The following is a 25,897-nucleotide window of genomic DNA, read 5'->3' on the forward strand; positions in this document are numbered from 1 at the left end:
CGACAGAATATCCCTGACTTGTCACCAATGTTTGATTCAGAACAGAAAACAACCAATCAAATTGCTCACTGAGTACTAATGCCCCATCCAAACAAGAAATACGGTAAATTATTTCCAATGAGCTCACCCTGGAAACCTGTGAATCCTTTTCCTCCACAAGACAACTGTATAATGAAGACCACATGTGCCAATCTGCAAGGCGCATCATCAGCTTGTTTGAGTCTCATCCTCTCCCTGGCTTGAGTTCTTTCATCTTGTATACAGTATGAGGCGCTGGCTATCAGGTTGTTGCTATGGTGACCATCTTCACACTGGACAAGGAGTAGGCTTTGGACCTTTTCACACTTCTTGTAGAAATCCCTGTAAATGATGGTAGAAATTTACATTACTCAAAGTTAACCCTCTCTAGGCATGTGTCAACTGCAGATGACAAGTTTTTAAAAAAATTTCTGAATTTCATGACCATATTTGGAATAAGTATGAAAAATGTATCAAAATGAGTACAAACAAGCCTAGTATTGGTTCAGTGGTTCTTCCGATAGCTCTTGATATGTTGAGGAAATATCTCAAAATATGGACTTTTTATATTGAAGCATATAGCTACACTAATGGCTAGCACCATTATCCACCTTTAAACGCACAGCATAGCATGGTGTCAAAATGGTTCATTTATTGTGACAAAAATGTAATATAATTTGTTAAACCAAAATCTTGTGTCTATTTCATAGTACTTCAAATAACTCGCTCATTATGTGTAAAAAAACCCAGTTTTATGGGCCTACTTTTCAAGTAGGGTCGGTCGTTCAAGATATTTTTTCCTGGAGGCTAAAATGACCTTAAAATATCACCGAAAGCTTGAAAATTTGGCAAAAGTTTCATGATTTTTTTGCAGACATATTTTGAAAACATATAAATTTACATGATTTTAGCAAAAAGTAAAAAAAAAAAATTCTCCCAAAACACAAACTAATTTGATAATTTATTCACTGAATTGCAAAGTATTCACAAATATGATACGAGAAACAAGACTGATTACAGACTCGAAATACACAAAATTAAATCTGTATTAATCTTGGGACTGAAACTTTCTTAATTCTAGTATAATAATAAATAGCCTATATTATTTCTTTTAAGGTGGTGTAACATTTAATTCAGGCTTTTGCCTTTTGTTACATCTCCACCATCTTTTTTAAATTCTATTTTTGCTGTTTTATTAAATTTGCTTGCATGTATTTTGATAGAAATAAATAAAATATGTATGCATGTAAAACATGGGTCGGTCGGACCCGTAAAACATTTTTTTTTCTTTGTCGCCTAAGCCCTGACATCATACCTGATCTTTGTAGAGAATTGATGTTCTGTTTGGAAATTCTTAAGATGTAGAATATCCACCGAGACCTGAAGATCTGCTTCCAGATGATGTCTGTCTGCTTTGGCAAGTAGACGAGAATGGGTGCTAACCTGTTGTTGTGAATTGGGAAAATGAAAATGAAAGATTTCAATGATATTAAAGTAAAGGAGATTCGATGCAGGGTTGCTAAACAAACAATCAACAAAACTTATTTTTTAAATTAAATTTAACCCTATGAAAACTACCTGCCTATTGGTCAAAATGAAATGTTCATTATCAATTGGACCAATCAGCAACATGGTTAGAATAATTTCACCACCCCAAAAAATTGGGTTGAATTATTTGCAAAGCTGATTGGCGCAAAGTGAAGATATCACATAATTGACCAATCAGAGGCAATGAAAAATCGGCAGGTACAGCTCAACTGATCATACTTTTCCTACATTCGACCTTGCATGATTTTTGAGTTGACACAGTCATGAAAATAACTATAGATACTTGACAGACCATTAGTAGCCCAGTTCTGAACCTTTTCATTGATCATTCATAACAATAGGTATCTGATGGATCAGTGAAGATAAGAAGGATTATAATATATCCGTAACCTTGATATTATAGTACATCTCGAGGAAAAAGTGCAATGGACATGTTTTCATTTTATGTTTCAAATATCCAGCATGAAAATTGAGTATTTAACCCAAAATGGAAAATGTATTGGAAATCTGTTTAACAGATTTTTTTGACATCTTTTTCCGCACTGTATTATACCTAAATTAAGAAATTTGATAAATATTCAAAGAAAATATAGGTCATCCAAAATTTTTAGATTTTTACACATTTTGGGGCAAAAAAGGAAAAATAAGCAAAAATATCAAAATCTGTTTTAACAGCTTCATTCATCAAGTCATAACAAACGGCCTACATGCTTAATTTCTAATAAAATATTGAAATTGTGAAAAATATAGGTATTTATTGATTTTCATGTTTTTTCTTGCAAATATGCTAATAATATGCAAATTATGAAATTGCAAAATAAAGTTTCTACATAGCATACATCTTTCAAGTGTGATGTTCAAAATGACAGACATCAAAAAGAGATTCGATGAAATGTAAAGGTGTAGTAACAATTTTGGCATGGACTGTCTGGTTAGGAAAAGTACGGTAAGTTTGCTACATTTTGAACTACTGGATGAATAATCTACACCAAGAGTCAACAAAACCCTTTCCAAGGAATGAATACAGGGTGATAGTCTTAAGGGTCTTAAGTCTGAAAATCCAATGACTTAGTTATAAACCCTAACCCTTATCCTAATCCTATATATGTTACCCTAAGCCTAACCAATAACCTAAGCCCTAATCCCTAACCCTAAAGATAACTTTAACTCTAACTCAATATTTAACCATAACTCTAATCCTAACAGTTACTCCATGACATATCATTTATACAGATGTGCCAGAAAAGGTGTTTTTTTAAAACTATGCAAATAACCTATTTCCTTGTCCTACAGAACTTGAGCATCTATCGGGAACTAACTTTTTGTTATGCTAAATAGCCTTCCAACTTTTATGCGTTGAAGGTTACGCTCTACATACATCAGTGAATGTCAAAAGAGGAGCTAGGCTTTGTCTGTATCAGATGTATGATAATTGTGTAATCCTAACCTCATCCCTAAAACTATTGATAACCCTAACTCTAATGTAACATTGCCCCTAACCCTAATCTAAAATGCCCTAAACTCTAACTTTAAACCTTTTTGACTGTTCTTAATTCTGAATTTGACTCCTACCTCCCCATCTACAACAGGAGAAGTGGCAAACAAATAACATCAACTTACTTGTACCATGAGCTCATCCTTTTGTTGGTTAAGCTCCTGTTGCAGGAAGCTTATCAAGCTACTATGATTCTGTGTATGGAAATACTGCTCAAATCTGTGATTGGCTTCACGCATCAGTTTGGAGTTCCCTAGTCTTATCACTGCGTCTGGTGTAGCACACTGCAGCATCAGGTCCTTCACTGTCTCACAAACCTGGTAGCAAATTGAGCAAGATTGAGAATGTGATAGGGTTATAATCACACATGGACGGACAGCAGTGGTTTTACTGTCTTATTCTTATTCTATTCCATAGTGTAAGACAAAATCACAAATATTCATTTGCATTGTACAATATAGAAAGTTTGTTAAATTGCCTCTTGCCTCATTTAGATTGTACAAGCAAAAATGTTGTATTCCATGTATAGTATTCTATGAGCCATTGTAATATGGATTATTTGGTTGAATTGTTGCTTATAAGGCTATATAAACAAATTAGTCTTTCGATCGACCAACAATGCTTGGTCGATCCTTATTCTTTATGAAATCATTGACCAATGTTGATTGTGATAACATATGAATCTATGCATGTAATGATATTAACCAATAAAAATTTAACATTAATTATGAGTAATTAGTTGTTAGTTCATTAATTTAAGCATCGAAGCAGCATGGACATCTGATCCAAAGATCAAACAAATTTGGGTCTGGTGCCTAAGTTTTACAAACAATTGAAATATTGTAGCATTTGCTAAAATGTGAAAAGTGGCAGAAGACTGTACAAGGATTAATGATAATGACATCAACTGGACAGATTCTCAATGTTGCACTAAATTATTTCTAAAAATTATTACTAAAGTAAAATATTGTAATAGATTGTAATGTGCTCATGCCTTGAGCATGCATTATAACAGTTACTGTATGAGGCTAACCCAAAATCAAGTAATGTATTTACTGGACTAAAAGTAAAAAGTCAGCAATTCTGGTTGATTTCTGCCTGGCAGATGGGACTGACAAGCCCATAAAAGCCGCCGGTCTGAGGTGGCCTGGTCCCCTGCCTGATACACTACTGTGATAGTGATCATGCAGATTCTGCAGAGGCTTGTACCACCTAAGCCACTCCATGGTGGACCCACTGATGTTGTATTAATTTCTCATGTGAATCCCCAATTATTCCCTCAGTCTTACCATATCTTTCCATTCCTGATCCCCTTCTGTCTGATGCATCTCATGACACACTTGGAACACCAGTGATGCTAATGTGTCAGCATGGTAACCAATGAAAGCATCAGTGATCTTGTATCTGTATCTGTTGACAAAGTCACATTGAAAGTCTTCAAATAATATATCCATTTCAAACATAAGACATTAATATTTAATTCTTGTCATCCCAGTTACCAACAATAAAGTAGTAAACATCAACTATTTTCCATTTATAATCAGTGGGGTAACAAAGATCACACAAGTGTTTAATGCTAAGCATCTGGATTGTGATCAAGGGCAGATCCAGGGGTACCACTTATCTAAAAAGTTCTGACTCTGGACTACCCCTACCCCAGAATGGCCAAAAGAGTTGCATTTATGCTCAAATTTGGTTGAGTGAAACGAGCCGGAAAATCTTTCATGAGCAGACCCACCCCCTTTCAAAAGCTTGGATCAGCCCTTGATTGTGAATACCCTGTCTTGTGGATAGCTTCTGCTGGTGACTTTCTTAACATCTGAAACATCTCCAAGATGAAAATTGCAGCATATGTGTTTTTATGTTGAGTTTGTAATAGACTGTTCCAGCAGACACACCCACACAAAGTCAAGCCAAACAAATAGCCCAAATGTCACCAGCTTCAGAGTGACATGTTTCCCTGTCCCATGCATGTTAAAGCAGTATAAAATCGGTGTTACAGGGTTACCACACCTTGAAGCCTTTAAAATTCAAGGACTTTTCAAGGACTTTCAAAATCCAAAAGCATGATTTTCAAGGACTTACCACAACACAAAAATCATGCTGCGGCTCTCTATGCGGCACGTATTTAGGAAAGTGACGTCGACAGCTCCTCTTCACTCCCTAAATTTTTGTCAAAATTATACTTTAGGTAAAATTCCAATTTTCAAGGACTTTCAAGGATCTTGTGTAAATTTCCAGGACTTTCAAGGCCTTGAAAAGCTGTTTTCAAATTCAAGGACTGTAGGAACCCTGGGTGTATTGGGTACCACTTAGAAGCTGCTCTTTGACAGGAAGAAAAAAACATAAATCATGATGAAACCCTTACTTGACTTGGTGTGATAGATTGATAGAAGCAAAGTCCTCGACCCATTTCTCTACTTGCTTCAAGATTTCTTGCTGATCCATGGATAGCATGGTAGAAGTAGCCAGGAAATGCTTCTCTAATCGGTTGATGAGTGGTGTCGGGAAATCTCTGTACACAACGTCCTTGTCTGCTATCACTATCAATCTGAATTCAAATGATTAAAAAAAGTGATTTTTTTTGGCAAATTTACATTTTAATGAGTATAATGCAGATAATATTACTAAGCCCAGTCAAGATAGCTCAATAGATGAGGCACCAGGAGTGAGACCCAGCGGAGGGAGGCTCTTTGTGGAAATGAGGGTACAGGGATGCGCTGGAGATTTGGTACATTTTGAGCCATTCAGTTTTAGACTCTGTAGATTTTCAGCCATTTTCGAAAAATTGGTATAATTTTGGGTCTGTTTTCAGTCAAATTAGGTTTAAAGTCAAGTAGTTTTTTGGAGTCCCACCCACACATCCCCACCCAACTAAAATTGAGAACCCCCTGGGAAGAGGGTGTGAGACGTTGAGCCCCGGCAGTGTCGTTAGTTTGCTCTCATGAAACATTGAGTTTTGTTGTTCTCCTGGAAAAGAGTTGTCTTCCATTGTACCCGTATGAAACTCGAGTGGCTGATCCTGGCTATGAAGGTATAAGTGATATAAATAGGCTGTGTGATTCTTAAGGGCAAGTCCTGAGTTGTTGTTATATAGTTATAGAATGATCAGAGCCACAGAGGTCAGCGACAATCTGTTAAGTGTGCAGAGGCTATGGCTGTTTATTACGACCACTTTCAAGGCTTATTGATATTACGCAAGCTGTACATATCCACAATCTTTGTACAATAACATGTAAACCTACATTAGTGGAATTTACACTTTCATTACATGGCACTATGAGTTCATTCATAAAAATAAAATTCCAATAAATCTTGGGAATAAATCAATAGGAAGGCCTACAGTTTACGTAAAATCAGTAAGGCTAAAATGGAGGGCGCCCTAGAGAAAAGTGGTTGTCACGCATAGGCGGTAAATGGCCATGACGTCTGTAGCTTACAAAAAGTATTTTATAATTCATCTGTTTGTTTACAAACACATACAATAAATTCCTACCTGAAATCCTCATGTACTTTGCATTTGAACCTATGGTAACCAAGTCCCAAGTCTACATAGCGATGATCTCCCAGGTACACATAGGACTGGTTGAGTGCATCATACAGACTTTCATAGAGGCTCTCCAGGTTCAGTAAGATGACTGTACGGCCTGTCTCCATGCAAACCTTTATGCGATTGGTGTTCCTGCATACCTGCATAAGAAATGCAAATAATTGTAACCTGATATTGTCGAGAATTGTATCAAAATCTTTCTTTAAATGATAAGTATCACTATCAGTACATGCTGACATATTAAAAAATACATTGATGCCAGCACTGGTGGCATCCATTACTGTTAGTAGACATGAAGTCTGGAAAGGTGACTTTCACATTGTACTTTTCAATGGGACAGCAGGAAGTGTGGCCAATTTTATACCAATTTAAAAAAAAAAAATTGTGAGAGCATAACAAGACTTTATACGTTGATGGATTTTGATTTCCGTCGGTATATATCTTTTTAATTAAGTTTTTCATAACACATTAAAATTTCAGAGACCCCTGTTGAATAATAAACTATCAAGGTAAGTAACTTTCATGAAAATTCTGAAAACAAGTTGCCTATACTTTTGTGTGTGTATGGTCCATTGCCTGTCACTTGGTAGTCTTGTAACATGTTTAATGGTACTGCCCATGCCCACCTGATGAATGTATAATTCAAATTAATCAATTAATTTTGATGTTATACACTATCCAGTATTAGTACATACAATGTTTAAGTTCAATTTTCTCAGATTTGAATCTCAAATGAGGTTACCTAAATGGGTGACTCCATTTGAAATCTACACTCCCTGTGTGGGAGATCAAGGTCATGTCTTCCATAGGGGGTGTATGGATTTCAACTGGATTTGCCCAATGACAGTGCTTTATAAAATTCTGGTACAAAATGAATAGAATGAAATGAGTACCTGTGTATACTGCTGGTCATATGGAAAACTGCTTCCAAATATGGTGATCACATCCTGGTCACCAAGGAGACTCTGTATGATTGGCAAGGCTGCATAATTCTGTGTCAATATCAGTGGATAACGACTCTGACTTCTGCAAGAAATATACAACAAAATGTAGAAAAAAGGTCAGCAATCACAACAATGAAAGCAAATTTTGATGACAATGTTATATTTATCTAGACTTCATTTTATTTTTTGGTCATTACTACCATAAACCTTAAAGGCCATGTGTTTGACCTTTGGATCGACTGTTGATGCTGCTTTGATGCTTGTCATTAATAAACTATAGACTAATTAGTCAAAATTAATGGTAAATTTGAACATGTATTGGTCAGTACCATTACATACACCATTTCATATGTTATCACAATTAAACATTTAGCAGATTAATTGATTTCATAAATAATATAGATTGACCAAGCATTGATGGTCGATCAAAAGATTGAACTAATTTAGTTCTATTGCCTAACATCTCTTACTTCCAAATAAGCAAACATAACCACATTCTATGTCCTTGTGCATTCCAAGCCAGGTACTTTTTGCCTTCTTATAAGACTGTGGATTTAATGGTTCATGTGTGAGTGTATTATAGTAGCCCTTATGTGTATACATGCATCTGTGTGTCTGTTACATGTGCATCAGTGTTTGGCTGCAAACGAGGACACACACAAGTTTTTTTACTCTATGCTGTGGACTTACCTGCAATGGAGGACAGTCCTTTGTCTCAAAATGCTGCAATAGACCTCAAATGCATGCTAAATGCATTTGAGCAATACTTGCTCAAAACCACGAACCATACGTGTAAAAATTACAGTCAGCAGTTGATGGCTAAAATCACAACAAAAAAAATCTGCCATTTTACTCCACGGTTAGGCGATGAAAACACCACACACACGTCCGCGGTTAGATAGCAATATACAGTGTCCGTGGTTGCCGGCAAACACACACTGGGGTGTGTGTGCGATTGTGAGGCCATCCAAACAAGGACACACACAGGAAGCTTACAGAACTAACATGGACACACAACAACTGAGGAGGTCTTTGGTAAAAAGACAATATTCAGAAGATTGCAAATAATGTAAAAATACCTATGCTGAAGATCCACAGGGTGAGGAATATAGGTAGGATTGCATTTGGATAATACCGATTGTGTGTGTTTCGAGTTATGCATGACCACAGTATGGCAATTAAAACGGTATGTGTGTCCTCGATTAAATAGTTTGCCGGTCCGTGCAAGTAGGTGCGTACGTGTTTGCCGACAAACGAGGACACACACAAGATTTTTCACCCTAAACTGTGGACCTACTTCCAACCGAGGACTGTCCTTGGTCTCAAACTGCTGCAAAAGACCTCAAATGCATGCTAGATGCTTTAAGCGCTATTTGCCTGAAACCGAGGACCACACGTGTAAAAACTACCGTCCGCAGGGTGATGGCTAAAATTCTGTTTCGTATTATACACACAAAAAATCCGCCATTTTAGTCCACGGTTAGGCGATGAAAACATCATACACACGTCCTCGGTTAGATAGCAAAACACAATGTCCATGTTTGGAGGCAAACACAGACAGGGGTGTGTGTTTGTGAGCGCATGCCTGTTTTTAACTCACCCATGTATATCTACATGGCCATCTAGACTTGCTTGTAGAAGCTCTGCTGGTGTGCACACTGGGTCACCCGGGAACACCTATTAATAGACAAAAACAGATACCTATTATCTTAAAGAGTTTAAACAGATACTAATTAGTCATCAACTTTGACAGTTGATAAAAAATGTCCTCAAGCATCGATTGTATGACCCAATTAAGTTGCTTAATTTGTCACTGAAATTTAATTTGTTCAACTTTATTGTGTATCACTGATGTTTGCAACAAGGTGGCCGAGCGAAATAGGCTCGGACTCATAATCAGAAGGTTGTGGGTTTGAGCCACAGCAACACGATCATGTTGTGCCCTTGTGTAAGGCACTTTATCTCGATCTATTCCTTATGAAAGACTTATTTTAACGGCACATGTCACTACAGTTTTCTTACTTCATCAGGAGTAACGAGGCCAGCCAAATGCTTCTCAAATACTTGTACAGGGTCTTGTTCACTCGGTAGTCCTCCAAAGTTGCGTCTCACAGAGTACACAATCTGGGCCCAGGTGGGACTTCTCTTTGACTGCTTGGAGAAGTGGAACACCATCTTAATCAAGCTATAAAACAAAATAATATAAAAGTCTGATGACTGTTATGATTGTGATACCATGTCATATTCTATGAAGGGCCAAGAAGAGAGAAGTGATGTTTCAATTTTATCATACCAAGGTGTTAGTGCATGGAAGTAAGTAGGCCCTATCTGGAATATCTGCCCTATTAAAGGGGGGTAACCCTATTGGTTTTGGATATGGATTGTCTTTAAAATTACATAATAATATCAAATATCGCCCCCTTTATGCTGCTTTGTGAAAAAACGAGAGCATTTTCGGCGTAAATGTGAATAAATAGCCAAATTTGCAATCCAATACCTTGGTATACGTGAATTGCATTCTGGGTAGGCAAGCAACAACAACCATTTCCGTTCAGATGATTTAATTTAATGCTGACATGCTGTACAATCAATGCCCGGCCCGTATTGAACGAAAAATATTTGTTTTTTTCAGTACCGTTTCAGAAAAAAGGAAACAAAATATATTTCCCTTGTAATATGTACATTTCAAATGAATATAAAAAAGTTTGGGTTAAAAATGGAGAGGAAAAAACATTCCGACACGGATTTTGAACCGATTACGTACCTCTCGGGTAGAAACATGAAGCGCTAGGCTAACCGACTGAGCTAATCGCCCGCTGCCTCCATCGTGGAAATTTTATAATTAAATACGGCACACCGTCTAGACGCGTCTCCTCAGCAGTTAGTGTGGTTCGCTTTTTCACAGAATGTGTATGACGCGAAACCAAAGTAGCTGTTGAGGCGACTGATATTACTGAGCTATTTCGTTCATAATTCCCGGCCCAGAAATCAAAGTATTTACCATTGTTTACAAACTGGTATACCTGTAAAAGCCGCTGTGTTTCATGATTTCTCGGGAAATACATCGACTTGGAGCGTCAAATTTCAGGATAGTAATGAGAAAAATAGTATCTATTATGTGATACTAAAACCTCATCAACAATGAAAAAAATCGGGGGGATGATGCTGTCGATCGGGTTACGGACCTTTAATAGACTATACATATCTAAAAATACGACACTTGGCAGCTATTGCATATATGGCCTTCTGGGACTAACCCCACAATTTCTTGTCATAGATCCTCTTCATCATAACTTCATTTTGTTCTCCTTTTTTTCAATATTCCTCCACTCTTTCTCCCTCGATCCCTTCCTTCCTCTCTCGGCTCTCTCTGTTTCTTTCTTCCTTATTCCTATCCCTTTCTATCTTTCATAGGGGTTCATCAATGAAAAGGAAAAAATGCAACATATTACATCTTCCATGCTTTTGCAATTCTACACAGTACATTTTTTTGTACATTGTCAGTAAGAATGACATAGCAACAAAATGTAAGTTTGAGCATGCATCTTTTACCTGTAGTAGTCTCTGAGACCAAAGTAATCCCTGTCTCTCCCTTGTTGACACAATTCTTGATAAGCTTCCGCAAATGACGCAATAAATAGCTGTAGATGATTGATCACCAATGGATCACTGGCACAAATGCCCCTGTACAAAGAAGTATACTTGTTTGTATTAATGTAAGCCCATAAATCTTGGAAGTGAAGCATCAAATAAAAATCTAATTGGACTTGTTTCACTTGGCAAAAACCATGCCTTGTACTGAAGTTTGTTCGGCTTAATTGGCGAAAATTATTTGGTTTTTGTAAACATTGTTTACACCAATAAAGTCTCAACTTATGCTCGTGTCAATTTACATAAGCATGTGCCAGCCACGCATTATGCAATGTGCAACTAGTGCAAGTGCTGCACTCAACTGCATTCTTAACTTTCTATTATCAATACATTGATACACGATGTTATGAGTCTCATTTTTGTACCCCAATTATAAGCCGACTTCAAAATATGACACGAAAGTCAGACCTAACTGGTGTAGAAAATGAGTACCACTGTCTGTCAGTTTGCCAGCCAATGTCAAGCAGTCATGCTTTATGGCAACAAATGTCAGAAGATCAAAAACATTAGGCTATTCCAGTTAAAATCCATACACCCCCTATGGAAGACATTACCTTAATCTCCCACACAGGGATGCAGGTTTCAAATGGAGTCACCCATTCATGTAACCCCATTCGAAATTCACACCTCCTGTGTAAAAGATTAAGGTCATGTCTTCCATAGGGGGTGTATGGATTTCAAAAGGAATAGCCCACGCAACAAGCATAATCTCAGACAACTATCCAGTTAGCATGCGGAATAAAGCAAATGAGGGGAGCGTGGCCTAGCGGTTAAGGTGTTAGACTGTGAATCCAACGGTTGAGGGTTCGAATCCCAGGTCCGCCTGAGCTTGGCTGGCTCTTTGTGTCCTTGAGCAAGGCACTTCACTCTACTTGCTTAGTGCTTCAGAGGGCACTTTAAGCCGTTGGTCCTGTGTACATGTATTTCTGACATTAATGCAGTGTGCACGTTAAAGAACGTCACAGGCTATTCGAAAAAAGCAGGGGATCATCCCGGTACTGTTGACTGTACTTCAAAAATACACTCATCTACTATAGTTCCAGAGTAAAACATAAGTACAGCTTGTCTGTACACAGTGCGATAATACTCATACATATGAGGGAGGCACTAATAAGGAAGAAGAAGAAATGATTCTATCGGGGTCAGTCGTGGTAACTGGATACTTGTCCAAGATTCTGCTTTGTGCATATAGCCCACTGCCTCACTCACCTGGCTGTGTCAATCAACTCTTGTGAAGTGGGTACCTCTCTGGACACCAATATGCCTCTGTTCATCTTGGCCGGATCTAAGGCCCAGTTAGACAGTCCTATGAAGGCCACTTTCTTGTAAGGTTCAGGCTCATCTTCATCTTCTTCTGAGCCAGTTTCCAGCAGGGGATGCAAAGTCTATGATGAAAATTATTAAATTATCAAATCATCATGAATATATCATGTTACACAACCTGGTAACAGGTATTAGGAGGCTAGTTTATAGGAGTACCAAATTTGGGTAAGAAAATGTATATGTATGCAAGTGCATTGTATGTACCACAGTGTTCTTAACTTGTCTATTTGCTGTAAGTTGCATGGGGATGTGTCTATATGTGTACCCCTAAACAGTGGCAAATGGGGGGGGCAAATGGCACCCAGTCAGAACTCTTGCCCCCCTAGTCTTCCTCCAGTAAAATACCAAAATTATGAAAATTTCCACTTTTTGCAGCAATTTTGCGCAAAATTGGTTGATTTTGCCCCCCACCGAAAAAAATTCCTGGCGCCACCACTGCTCATAGGGGCCACGTTTGTAGGTAAAAACGTGTAGGGGTGTACGTGTATAAAACTTTGTACATGCATTTGTGTATTTGTGAATCTATGAATGAATTGCTTTATTGGGGTCTGCATTTTTGTAATGCCCACACTAATTACCTTGAGTGGCATTTTTGGTGAGTCTTCTGCTAAACCCACTTCATCAAGTACCACAACTGATACAAACTTATCCAAATCCTTCCCTTTCTGGAATTCACTGCATTGTTTGAACACCCCTACAATGCCCTCTGGAGTTGACAATGGACTGCACTGGTATGATGTCATGCGCACCTGTAACAAAGATTATGTAATCCACTAGTCAATCATCTAATTACTTTCAAAAAAGTTGTATAATGTACCCAATAAACTATTGTCAAAAGCTAGTTTTTGGTTGGTTATGAAAATACAGGTAAATGTGCACTGCAACAATTATAAGCAACATTCCTGGTCTAGAAACGTTACTCAAGAGATTGCAATTTTTTACTCCAACACTAACTTCTATACAATCAACTGAAAACCAGCCCAGGTAGAGCAATTTTATATTAAAAAATTTGCGTAGAAGTTAGCATTAAAGCCATAATGTACGATCTTATATGAAATTGTTTTTTGTTTTTTCCAAACCTGTTTTTAGGAATATTAATGTTTACACATGTCCAAACTTACACCTAATTGGAATCTGACAAATTTGTTGTTTGTCAGGTCAACAGAACAGTTTTGACATGTTTTATTCAGACATTAAGTCCTCCATAGAACTCCATGTTAAACAGCCATACTATCTAGTGTGGTTTTTTTTTCAGTTTACCTTGTAATTTTGGCTTAAAATTGGCCAAAATCTTTTCCTGACAGTTATTTCAATCTTGTCTTTCAAAGGGGTTTCAACTGAAAGAGACAATTATTCAACACACAGTACCTTTTTGAGGTGCTTAAATAGCTGAGAGCGAGACGTTGGTCCCTGCATTGCATCTCCAACAATCTTCTTAGCCAGTGATTTGGAGCTGCCGGGTTTCCCTACCAGGAAGAGTGGGATTCGTAGTTCTATGCAGAGGATCATCATGAAGACATTCTCTTTGAGGGCAGAGTTATGAGCTATATTGTCATCAACATGTATCACCTCATCCAAAAACACATCTTGACATCTAAGATAAGGAGAGAATGCAAAAACATATCAGTGCATGGACAAGACCTTTGAATTATTACTTCTAATTTTAATTTTAAAATCACATTAGCACACATGCAGAGGGAGCCAACTTATGACGGATGAGCCAACAAAAGACTAGTCTACATGCCGGAAAGGGAGGTAATTAGTAATTGCCATATGGGAACGTGCCGCAATAATATTTTTGGTCTTTTGGTATATCAATGACCCTTTTTCTAGACCAATTTTGGTATATGGACAGATCCTTTTTTCAACAAGTTTTTTTTGTGGAAAATATTCCAATTTTGCCTAACTGTAGCCAAAATATTTGAAATTTTCCAAAAATTTGGGGAAAACTAAGACATTTCTGTTAAATTTGACCAGAAATGTTGACTTTTGGTGTATTGATGAGTCCAAATTTCTTAAAAAATTGGTATAAGGATGGGTCTACTCGACTTGCAATACTGACCGCACGATCGTTACCAAAATCAAGGGAAAAGGGGTCATTTTAGGGCTTGTCCGCGGACAAAATTGTCCGTGAAATTGGAAAAATAGGGGTGTTTTATTGCACAAATGTCAGCGAAATTGAAAAAAAAGGGGTTCTTATTATTTTCTCCCGATCCCGTGGCCAGATAAATAAATCACAGGAATAAATTTGGTTTCCTACTTTGTATTCATCCCGTGATCAATATTGTTCTCGGTTCTGATTTATATTCAAGGGGTACTACTTGAATTCTGTTAATTCTTGTTAATTACTGAAAAAAAAAAAAAAAAAAACATTCATAGGCCTAAAACCCTTTTCTTGAAAATGTTGAAATAGGGTCAAAATTGCAAATGTGTCCTCGGAATCGAAAAAATAGGGGTGTTTCAGAGTACCATTTTGTCCTTGTTTTGGAGTAAAAAAGGGGTAAAATGTCATGATTTGTCCTTGAAATCGACTGCGAAAGGGGGTAATTTGTACTTGTGGTAACGGTCCTACGCGTCCCCCCTGCCAGGGAGTGACCCCACCGGGAAAACGTTAGTATCCTCATGCCTACATTTATGTACTTCTTGAACACATGTGGCAAGCTAGTCCTTGTTAGGTAATTTTTCAACTTGTCACTTGAAGTTGGTGTGTATGTTAGAACACCTAAGCTTTTTACAAAAATGTAAAAAAAAGAAAGCAAAAAAAGAAATATTATTTACCTTGTGATATCTTCCAAGATCTGATCTGCACCATTGAACAAATAGCAAGGATTTGTGAATGCCCTAGCTACATGGTCTCGATATGCAGGCCTCCCTTCCTGTAAACAAGCATGGTAACACACACCAATGGCTAGTACGAGTGACAGGGTCACATCATCACGTGGGACAACCACCCGTGTGCTAGTGTTCTTTCTATCCAATAGTGGCCTCAATAGGGTCATGTGATCATGGAACCAAATCATAACATCCAGACAGCGTTCAACATCCCTCAAGCTGACAAAGCTACATTCGTTCTAAATAATATAAAAACAAAGATGACAGTGATAATGATGAAAGCTGATGAACAAGACAATGCAGAAAGATGAGGATGTTGTTTTTGTTGATGAAGATGATGATGATTATGACAACTATATCTGTATCTTATCCAGTGGTTAAGGCACTGGTCTTGTAAATCAGAGGACCTGGGTTCAAGGACTTTCAAGGTCCAAAAGCATGATTTTCAAGGACTTGCCACAACACAAAAAGCTGCGTATTAACAAATTAGTGACAGCTCCTCTCCACTCCCAAATTTTGTCAAAATTATACTTTAGGTAAAATTCAAATTTTCAAGGACTTCCAAGGACCTTGTGCAAATTTCCAGGACATTCAAGGCTTTGAGAAGGTGTTTTCAAATTCAAGGACTTTCAAGGACCGTGGGAACCCTGAGGTTATCATACCTTCTGTTCCCTCATGAATTGTTGTGAAGCAGAAAGTACATTATTGATGACATCTGCTTGCTCTCTACTTGCTCTCAGCTTCTCAGAAGAAACCTGCAGTCAAAATAAGCATGTTGTGATATATGAAAGATGAGTAAGCTTCAATAGCATGCAGATTTATAGATTAAAGATTAATATCATGCAAAACTGAAAAAAAGAGAAGAGTTTAAATTTCCACTTACTTTCTATGGCAACTTATCTTTAGCTATCTTTGCATATACACATAGTAAGGTACATGTACGCTACCTTGATCAAGGGGTCATAATTTAATATTGTGGGGTATTCCCCAAAGTGACTCTTTATTTTAGTCCTTTCACCATTAGCAGCCTCAATGGCATCATATACATGAGCTTTTGATGACTTACAGAGAGTTGTAATCCAGCAAATCACAAAGTGGATCTTTGATAACTATATGGTCCCTAGATCCCACTTTCTCCGGTCCCTACAAAGGGGTTCTTAGGCAACCTTAAATCTTACTTGCACGTCAGTTTGATCTCTAGCACAAAACAAGATTATTGCTTAAAAATCTGTGTGCTAGCCATAGTAGGCTTGTTTGTACTCAATTTGATGAATTTTTCATGCTAATTATGAATACAATCATGAAAATTTACAATTCTGAATTTTTGTTCATAAAAAAAAATTGAAACTTGTTGTCTGCAATCGACACCCAATTTGCTTCTGAAAGGTTGCCGTTCCCTGGGATATACACTTACATATCTGGCTATTATTTGCCTGATGTACTTGGCTTCTACTTCTGCGCTGAGCTGCCCAAAATCCCACACCAGAGGGCGCATACTTGGTGGGAGAGCCTGGACACGATACACCAACTCACGTAGTGGAATCTTGCCTGGAAGTAGCAAAAAAGAGTTTCCATACAATTAAACAAAATCAGTATGTTGTTGCTTCCAGATATATAATATGCACAATAACAAAACAAGATAAAATGAAATGTGACCTGCTACCACGAAATGAGCGTAAAGTCACAAGTTGGTAGTTAATGTTCTTTAAATTTGTTTGCCACGCACCAGTACAAGCCAGCTAGCATTATGCCCTTCATGAATGGCCCATTGTGCCCCCATTCTCCTGGGACCATTTCTGTTTCTCATCTACATAAACGACCTGCCCAACTGCGTTTCCAACTCAACCACTAGATTGTTCGGAGATGACAGCATAGTGTACAGGGACATATCATCTCCAGCTGACTCTGCACTCCTTCAGGAAGACTTATCCCTTCAAGCATGGGAAGACAAGTGGTTGATGAAGTTCAATGCATCTAAATGCCAGGTCCTGCAGATCACCAACAAACGCAATCCAATCCCTCCATCCTACACCATCCATGGACACAGCCTGGAGAATGTGAGCTCGGCAAAATATCTTGGAGTGCACTTGGACTCACGGCTTAGCTTTAATGCCCATGTTGATGCCATCACCAGGAAGGCTAATTCCACCGGGCCTTCTTGAACCGCAACCTTAGTCACTGTTGCCGTAAGATCAAGGCAGCTGCATACATAACTTTTGTAAGACCAATCGTTGAGTACGCTGCAACTTCCTGGGATCCCCACACCCAGCGTAACATCTGCAAAGTTGAACAGGTTCAACGTACCTCTACACGCTTCGTCACCAGTGACTACAGTTGTGAGAGCAGTGTGACTGCCATGCTGAAACACCTGGAATGGCCATCACTACAGGAGAGACGCCAACAAAGCCGCTTTGTAATGATGTATAAGATCCACCAAGACTTAGTTGACATTGATTGGACCAACTACCTTACCCAATCCACATCCAGACAAGAGGACACAAGTCTCACTTCGTGTACCCCAGACCAGCTCATCAGTCTATGCCAATTCCTTCTTCCCACGTACCATTAAGGATTGAAACATCTTGAAGAAGGATCCAGCTGAGTACTCATCCCTTGACGCCTTCAAGGATCGTCTCCTGATGTAGCTCCGCACATCCAGTTTTTAACCTGCACTGTATATTTCGCACTAGTCTCCAATTATATGTTCAAGTTGTTCCTACCCATGCACACATGCAGTGCGTTTTTCCTCATATTTCAGGAAGGAAGGAAGGAAGGACATACAGACATACTACTGGCTTGAACAGTGCATGTGAAACAAAGAACACCAATGCAGCAGCAACAAAGTCATTATCAAATGGATTTTTTTAAAGCATTGGTTAAAATGGCTGAGTGATCAGGCAAATGCTTTTGAGTATATTTCCTTTGCTTTGCAATATACTATAGAAACTAGACAATTTGTTACATAGCCAAAGAAAGAAATGTCCTTTTCTTCTTTTCACCCCTTGTTTAATATATTTGTCAGTTTATATTTTAAAATTCTTTGAATGTTTTCTTTTCCAACACTTATGATACTATTCCAGCATTCTCTACATGTGAGGCCTATATATATACCACAGACTGAAGAAGAGCTTGAGTTTATTATACCACTATGATGGCAATCTATAATTTCCATGATTATACTTACCCAGTTTCTCTTGGGTGTCCTTAGCAGATACTTTGTAGCCAAGTCCTGCTACCTTCAATCTCTCAATCATGTCTGGAGTATGCCTGTCAATAAACCACATTGTATATTGTGTCATTGAAAAAGTTAATAATAGGTCTGGCCAGAGAAGATATCTTATGCTTCCCATAATGCATTTCTCCATTTCAATTGTCTGCACTGATTTGCTCAACATGGGTTGATAGTGATGAAATGTACCTCAATGAACAGAGCACATCCAGATCGCAAAATATGTTTAGCCAATTTATTCACAAAATTAAAACAAAGGGAACCTGCATAAAGTAATGGGAATGTCATTTGATGAAATAATGTGATGTACCATGTTGCAAAGTATTCTGGGAAGGGTGAGAGATCTTCTGTAAGTTCTGACAGTTGAGAGAAAACAGTTTGAAACATTTACGTTTTGTATGTTTCGGCTATTATTTTTTCATCGCAAGTGGCTAATTTCCCCTTCCAGATTCCTAGGTACACCATCGTCAAGAAGCTAGAGTCAGCATCTGCTACATAGTGCAATAATTTCAAACTTGCTCACCCCAGCAGAAATATAAGAATAATCCACCTTTTTCGTAATTGTCCACTTTGCTGCTGTTGGTGGTGTTTGGCTCTGCTATCTCCAATTAGGCCAGGGTTAGTGAAGGAAGCGAGTCCACAGATGTAAATTACATACTCCCTACTATGCAAAGTTAATTTGCCAAGTAACTATAAGGACTATATAGCTGAGACTTGGTACATATGTAGTACAAGTAAAATATAAGTATATTATGTTTAGCATTTTGCATATTTTAATCTGCATAATTAATCAGAGGCTATTAGAGTTTATTGTATTTTTTCAAGAAATTAACCCAAATTAATTATGAAGACTATAATTAGCAAAATATTATAAATCACAATATACTTCTATTGTGCTTGTTACGTACCTTTGCCACCTTGCCTCACACCTTGCCAGATAGGGAAACCTTCAGAAGTTCTACCTTCCCATCCCATGGAAGCAGTGTTGTTCTTGCTCCATTGGTGCAGAACAGTCCATATATCTTTGGGGATTCCTAGAAGTGCCATCTTCCTGATTAGCCCATCTTGCCATACCACATCGAATGCCTCTAGAAGTGTCATGATGGTTGGAGTCCTGGGCAGGTTCCTCTGCACAGCTTCATTGATAACCAGAGAAGCTGACAAGATGGATACTGATGATGTAAATCCAAACTGCAGTCTACATTGCTGGTGTTCGAAGAAGGTCTCAACTCTTTTGGTGATGATGTCTTCAAAGACTTTACCCAGGGTAGATGTTATTTTGATATCTCTGTACTTACTGGGGTCATCTTTGGAGCCTTTCTTCTTCCAAATAGGCTTAATACATCCGTGAGAAATGCACAAGGGACATGCTGCTGTTGGATAATGTTGTCCTTCGCATAGATCAGATGTTCACCTGAGATGTCGTCTGCGTCGGGTGCCTTTCCCTTCTTAAGAGCTGAGTGTGCAGAGTAAGTTTTTTTCCATTGTGATGACGGTTGGTGTCTCATCCAGGATTGATTTGGGAGAGTGAAGAGTATTGCCACATCTGTCTCTACCTTTCCCCGATGCTCATTGTCAAATGAGGTATAAGACACTTTGGGTTTACCTAGGTCATTGAAGTAGGAGGCAAAACCTGCACGCACTTCATCTGGACCTTCGTGCAGAACACCTTGGTACCTTAGTGATGGGGTGTTAACTTCACTACTTCTTCTTTGTTTGTTGACCAGCCTGTGAAAGATCTCAGGATCAGCAAAGTTGGTTTCTATCAGCTGTTCGTGAAGGTCAGCATCCTTCATGGCCTTGTCTTTCCTCACCTGAGATCTCAGCTGTTTTCTTTGCTATCCTAAGTGCCTTGGAAGAGGGGCAATGTCTTCCAGGCTGTCCTGCCACTTTCCATAGATGAAACACCTTTTTTACTTTCTTCCTGCAAGTGAACATCATGTTGCTGGCAGACGATTTTCTGGCAGGAATGTGTTTGGACGATGTAGCTTTAAGAGAGCGGTGAAGCTCAGCAACAGCATTCTCGATTCCAAATTAACTAGCTATATCAACCTCCGACGACAGGGTAGGCTCAATCTCATCATTGTATGCTATAAGGTCCCTTTTGCCCACTTGATGATGCTTCTCTTCGTGGTACGTTGCTTCTTGCCACTTTTATTGGCAGTACACCTGCTAATTTGGCACATGGTCAGAGGTATTGAGAGGTGCCACACTATCATCAAGCTGGAGCACTCTGATGTTGACGAGTTGATTGGTTTTTGTACCTGATTGAAGTATGTAGTCAATGGCGGATTGGTCAATTCCGTTGGAGTGGTAGAACGTGGGGTCAGGGGATAGTTGGCAGATAAGTGGATATTCTTGTTGTTGCAAAATTCCATCAAGTTCCTGTCATGGCTATTGGGTGGAGTTATATGCAGCGAAGCGTTGAAGTCACCACAGATGATGATGTCATGGGTACTCTGGAATCTCTCTGCTAGGTTTCCCACCTGCTCTAGATGATCTCTAAGTGCATCCTCTGAGTTGTTCCTTCCCCTAGATGGCATGTACACATTGACAATACATAGTCTAGTCTCTTTGTCGTGAATTGTTATACAGCAGATCCTGGAGTTCTGAGTTTCAATAGCCTCAACTTTATAATTGGTCATGGATTTATTATTCCAGATGAAGGCTGTACCTTTTTCCCCTCTTGTCTTGTGAGTAGGGAGAGTTTGGTCAAGGGTGTCAAAGCAAACGACATGATATGCAATATCTCCAAGTTGTTCAATCTCCCTATTTACTTCATAGTCATGTAGCCAGTGTTCTTGTATGGCAACAATGTCAAACTTGCAATTTCTGAAGAACATGGTAGTTTGACTTAAAACCCCTCATATTGTAACTTGCTAAAATGAAGGGGGATCTGCGAACATCTTCGCTCACAGGTGTGTGAGGGTTGAGGCCCTGCCGCTTCCTAAAAAAGGGGTTGTCTTGTGAGCTGCTTGAGTTGCTTCGTGTGAGTCTGACTTGCCTTCCACTGCTTCGTTCAGGTCGACTACTCTTACTGTTGTGGCATTATCTGCAGTGAGGGGCTCTGCATCATGCTCGGGAGAGATAGCATTCCAAGTGCAGGGCTCAATATCATGTTGATCTTGCTTAGGTTTCAGACTGGGAATTTCATGATTGTTATTAAACAATCATTGCTGTGCAAGTTGTCATGCAGAGCCACGAATGCATATGTTCTTACTAACATGATTCGGTGTGTCGATATGCGCATGTGATGCCCTCAGCAGGTATGATATGAGATATATCATGTCAGTAAATCGGGGCACTTATCCAATGAAAACACTGGAAACTACTTCATGGTATGATAAATGTTTTCTCAGGCAGCCCTGAATATGTTTTCAAATAAATAATCAATCAAATAAAGAAGACACACAGAATATTATTATTTGCATATCCTCACTTTAATTACCTTCTATATGGATTGCATGCTGCTACTATCTTCAGTGCTCCATTAGCCATATCTATAGGTTGACCTTTGACCCTGCCATCACACATGATCTCCTTGATCAGTCCTATAAATTCCGTAGTGTTGACCTCATCCAAGAATAGCACTGTATCTACATTGTGGTTCAGCTTGTTTCTCTGTGCAATGTCTTGGGCCATGTGAATCTTCCTGATGATGGCTTCACATGTTGTACCGCCATGAACCTATGTGAAATACAGAATTGGATAATATGTGACATGATCAAGAGGAATGAGTCACATGTCGACCCTGATCGAAAATGAGTTTTACATATTTTTCTATAGAGGATATTTAGAGCTTTCAGAAACTGAAAACCCTATGTTGATACGACTTTTCTTTACAAAGTTACGTCAATTTATCAACCGCTAAAAACAATATAAAACAAAAGAATTTTAATGCTTTCTTTGCCAATATCTCAAAATGAATATTAACGACATCCGACTCATTTCCCTTGATCGTGTCACATATGTGTAATAATAATGAATTAAAGGCTCATTCAGTGATCCAAGTGAAAGTGTACACAAATTAAAATTGTGTATAAATTGCTTAAAAGGGTAGGAGGACAAATCATTAAATTGTCATGGTTATCACTGTGTAGCAGAAACTCACCATGAAAATGAAGGAACTAAGATACCCTTTACAAAATCATTCAAATCTTGAATATTATTTATGCCAATAAATATGATTCTGCACCAGTAACCTTGGCCAATTTTAGACCAAATTTTTGGGTTTAAAAAAAAAGAATTTCTAAGTTTGGGAGAGCATAACAAGACTTTCTGTTGATGGATTTTTATTACCGTCAGTAAATATTTTTTAAACTACGTTTTTCATAACATATTAAAAAGGCAGAGACCCCTGCTGTATAATAAATAGCTAGGTAAGTTTTGAGTAACCTTGATGAAAATTATCATTAGCGTGTGTACGGTCCATCACCTGTCACTTGGTAGTCTAGTAACATGTCTAATGGCGCTGCCCATGGCCACTAGATGAATTGTTTAATTGAATTAATCAATTCAATATTATAGACTGTTAAATACCTTCATGAGTATCATGTTTTGAAGGCCTCCCTCCCGAGCTGCTATACCGCCTTGCAGCTGACAAAGGAATCGGATCAGTCTAGTCTTACCGCACCCAGTTTCTCCCATGATCACCACTGGTATACCACACCTGAAAGATCATATAGATGCATTAATATAGGTTATAATTAGATTGTTCTCTTACATCAGGGGCTGGGGAAAATTGAGAGAATATCAAAATAGAGTGTCAGTTTTGAGCAGGTCCTGTCAGCTGCCAGTGTGCTGTGCAAGCAATAGCAGAGAAACATATGGTAGAGAAGGGCATTTATATTGACCTTAAAGGCCTATTCCATGTATATATAGCTATATTAAAAATTCCTTTGTCTCAAAGCTCCCGCGCTTTATTTTTTTAAAGTAAAATTGTGCGCATTAGGTTATTTTAAAATCATATTTGCTGTGCTGGGTGCCAATTATTGGGCTATGAATGTGGTCCAGGAAGCTGTTCCATATCAGTGCATTTTGCTGTTGTGTCAGTTGGACAACTGCTTGGTTACTGATATGTGTTTAAAGTAGAGTATTGAAATAATCCTCTGTGTAATTTTGGTTCATTTTGATGCACAGGATTTTAAGATATGACCTTGTGAAAAATTATAAGTTTCTCTTTTGGCTTAGTGTAGCATGCAATATACTTACCTAAACCTCATATGTATGGCCAGCATCTTCATGACATTATCAGAGGTCAACTCATAAGTCTCGTCTGGATCAATGAGCTCCTCAACACCGAGCACCATGCCTAGTTGACGCAGTTGGGTTGTTCTAAATGTAGAAAATAAATCTAATGACTTCAACATCAAATAAACAGTTTGAATATTTGATCAAATTCATTTTTATTTCAAAAGCCCCCAAACTTAACCAATTACATCATGCAAATTTTAGACAATTATTAATACATGTATAATGGTGGCATCATCTGCATACAAGATGGACTGATTCTTCAGATCTTGTGAGATGTCGCCAATGAAGATGATAAACAGGAGGGGGCCTAGTATGGAGCCTTGAGGTACCCCATGCATGTATTATATTACAACTTGCCAGAGGTGTTAATAACGCTCAAGTGCCAATTGATACATCATACATGTCAAATTCAAACTCTGATCTATAAATTACTGTAAACATGGATATTTTTACTCTTTTATTTTTGCACTTTTCATGTTCCTAGCAGCTATCCTGAAAATAACAATTATATCCTTATGATAGGTCAATGTAAAGAAGCTTAGAATCGTGAACTGGTATATAAGGGGGGTGTCATTTTTTTTTTAAGACCCTCCTATCTCGGGTATGACCCGCCTACACAGACTGAGGACGCGGAGCGTGCAAAAATTTTAGTATGAAGACTGAAGAAAGTACGCGGAGCGTATTACAATTTTGATCGCAAGTGTAAAGAAGGTACACGGAGCGTGCAAAAATTTTGCAATATATAACTAAAGATTGTGCGCACATTTTGATTGTAAATTAACATAATGTGGGCGCGGAGCGTTCAAAAAATTTGAGTCACCTGCCTTTAATAATTCTATTACCCCCCTATTTTTGGTGTAAAACATTTTGACCCTCCGTATTTTTGGTCTAAAAATTCTATGACCCCCACTATATTCATGATACCCCCCCATTCAAGATAATGACAGCCCACCAAGTCCTGGTAACAAGATCAGAGTTGAAGTAAGAGATATAAGGGGGGGATTAGCAAATATTCATATAGAATAAAAGAAAATTTAAAAACAAGTGAAACAGTTTAAAATTGGTAAAGCACACAAAAAATAATTTCCAACAAATAATTTCCAATTTTATGGTACTACCTTGGTAGGGTGTCAAAATCAGTGTTTAATGGTATTCCAGTCTGCTCCAAGTTCAATTCCAACACTTGTTTCAATCCAATATCAATGATGTTGGGTGCTATGACCTGTTGCGTTGTATGATCTACCAGGGAGCAGCCATCATCAATGAAGAATCCCATGAATGTCATGGTAACACGGTCATCATTGAAGAAGATGTAAGGATGAGGGCTGACATGAGTGGGAAAAGAAAAGAAAATTTGCATATTATTTACACAGCATTTATGAAAACTAAATTAATGTAAATACCAAATGATATCAATATATTTACTAAAGACTGTCTGTTTCACTTGACTTTGTGTTTGGCCAATCTGGTAACACCATAAAGCTGAATTTATTCTTAATCGCTTTTGCAGAAAAGCGATTCTCATGCATGCCCAATGTTTACTTCCATTTTCAAAGCATCAAGCCAATCAATCGATACAAATCACAGAGGCAAAAACAATGTCGCTTATGCGAGTCGATGAAATCTCAACTTTCGAGCAATCACTTGACACGAGAATGCATCAACTAACTGGATCTATTATTTTTCTAATTAATTTACCTTTCTCGATTATTAACTTTTGGTGATGAATTAAGGGCTGGGGTATGAACTTTTGGACAGTATTTATTGTGGGACATTGGAGCACATCAGACATATCGAATTGCATTCTGAATACGAAGAATGTCATTCTGATATCAAATAATTTTGATTTTTTGAAATTCGCAATTTAATACACATTTTATGGCAAATCATTAAAATTGATATTTTTGATATTCAACAGTACTTGAAGTAAACTTTATAAATCTGATGATTTATACTTAAAGTGTATGTAGGTGGGATGAAAAGCCGACGATCAATTGAAAATTTTGACCTTTCGTATTGAAGATATGGATTTTTTCCCCAAAACACCAAAAAAA

At 38.1% G+C, this 25,897-nt stretch overlaps 1 protein-coding gene across 1 annotated transcript in view; it reads right to left on the reverse strand.

Annotated features, from left to right (window-relative positions):
• Positions 1 to 25,897, reverse strand: part of LOC140163523 (E3 ubiquitin-protein ligase rnf213-alpha-like) — a 115,278-nt gene that overhangs the window by 54,968 nt on the left and 34,413 nt on the right. The window contains exons 20-40 of the mRNA XM_072186837.1: positions 24,962 to 25,168; positions 23,802 to 23,924; positions 23,130 to 23,259; positions 22,039 to 22,277; positions 18,546 to 18,628; positions 16,776 to 16,909; positions 16,024 to 16,116; positions 15,308 to 15,600; positions 13,898 to 14,123; positions 13,108 to 13,278; positions 12,416 to 12,591; positions 11,108 to 11,239; positions 9,578 to 9,740; positions 9,156 to 9,232; positions 7,505 to 7,637; positions 6,558 to 6,751; positions 5,430 to 5,612; positions 4,351 to 4,471; positions 3,187 to 3,378; positions 1,334 to 1,461; positions 128 to 360 (exon numbers count right to left, since the gene is read on the reverse strand). Of these exons, the coding sequence (XP_072042938.1) occupies positions 128 to 360; positions 1,334 to 1,461; positions 3,187 to 3,378; positions 4,351 to 4,471; positions 5,430 to 5,612; positions 6,558 to 6,751; positions 7,505 to 7,637; positions 9,156 to 9,232; positions 9,578 to 9,740; positions 11,108 to 11,239; positions 12,416 to 12,591; positions 13,108 to 13,278; positions 13,898 to 14,123; positions 15,308 to 15,600; positions 16,024 to 16,116; positions 16,776 to 16,909; positions 18,546 to 18,628; positions 22,039 to 22,277; positions 23,130 to 23,259; positions 23,802 to 23,924; positions 24,962 to 25,168 (3,431 nt within the window). The remainder of the gene's footprint in view (positions 1 to 127; positions 361 to 1,333; positions 1,462 to 3,186; positions 3,379 to 4,350; positions 4,472 to 5,429; positions 5,613 to 6,557; positions 6,752 to 7,504; positions 7,638 to 9,155; positions 9,233 to 9,577; positions 9,741 to 11,107; positions 11,240 to 12,415; positions 12,592 to 13,107; positions 13,279 to 13,897; positions 14,124 to 15,307; positions 15,601 to 16,023; positions 16,117 to 16,775; positions 16,910 to 18,545; positions 18,629 to 22,038; positions 22,278 to 23,129; positions 23,260 to 23,801; positions 23,925 to 24,961; positions 25,169 to 25,897) is intronic.

The sequence above is a fragment of the Amphiura filiformis genome, chromosome 11, assembly GCF_039555335.1.
Source record: "Amphiura filiformis chromosome 11, Afil_fr2py, whole genome shotgun sequence".
Lineage (NCBI taxonomy): Eukaryota > Metazoa > Echinodermata > Ophiuroidea > Amphilepidida > Amphiuridae > Amphiura > Amphiura filiformis.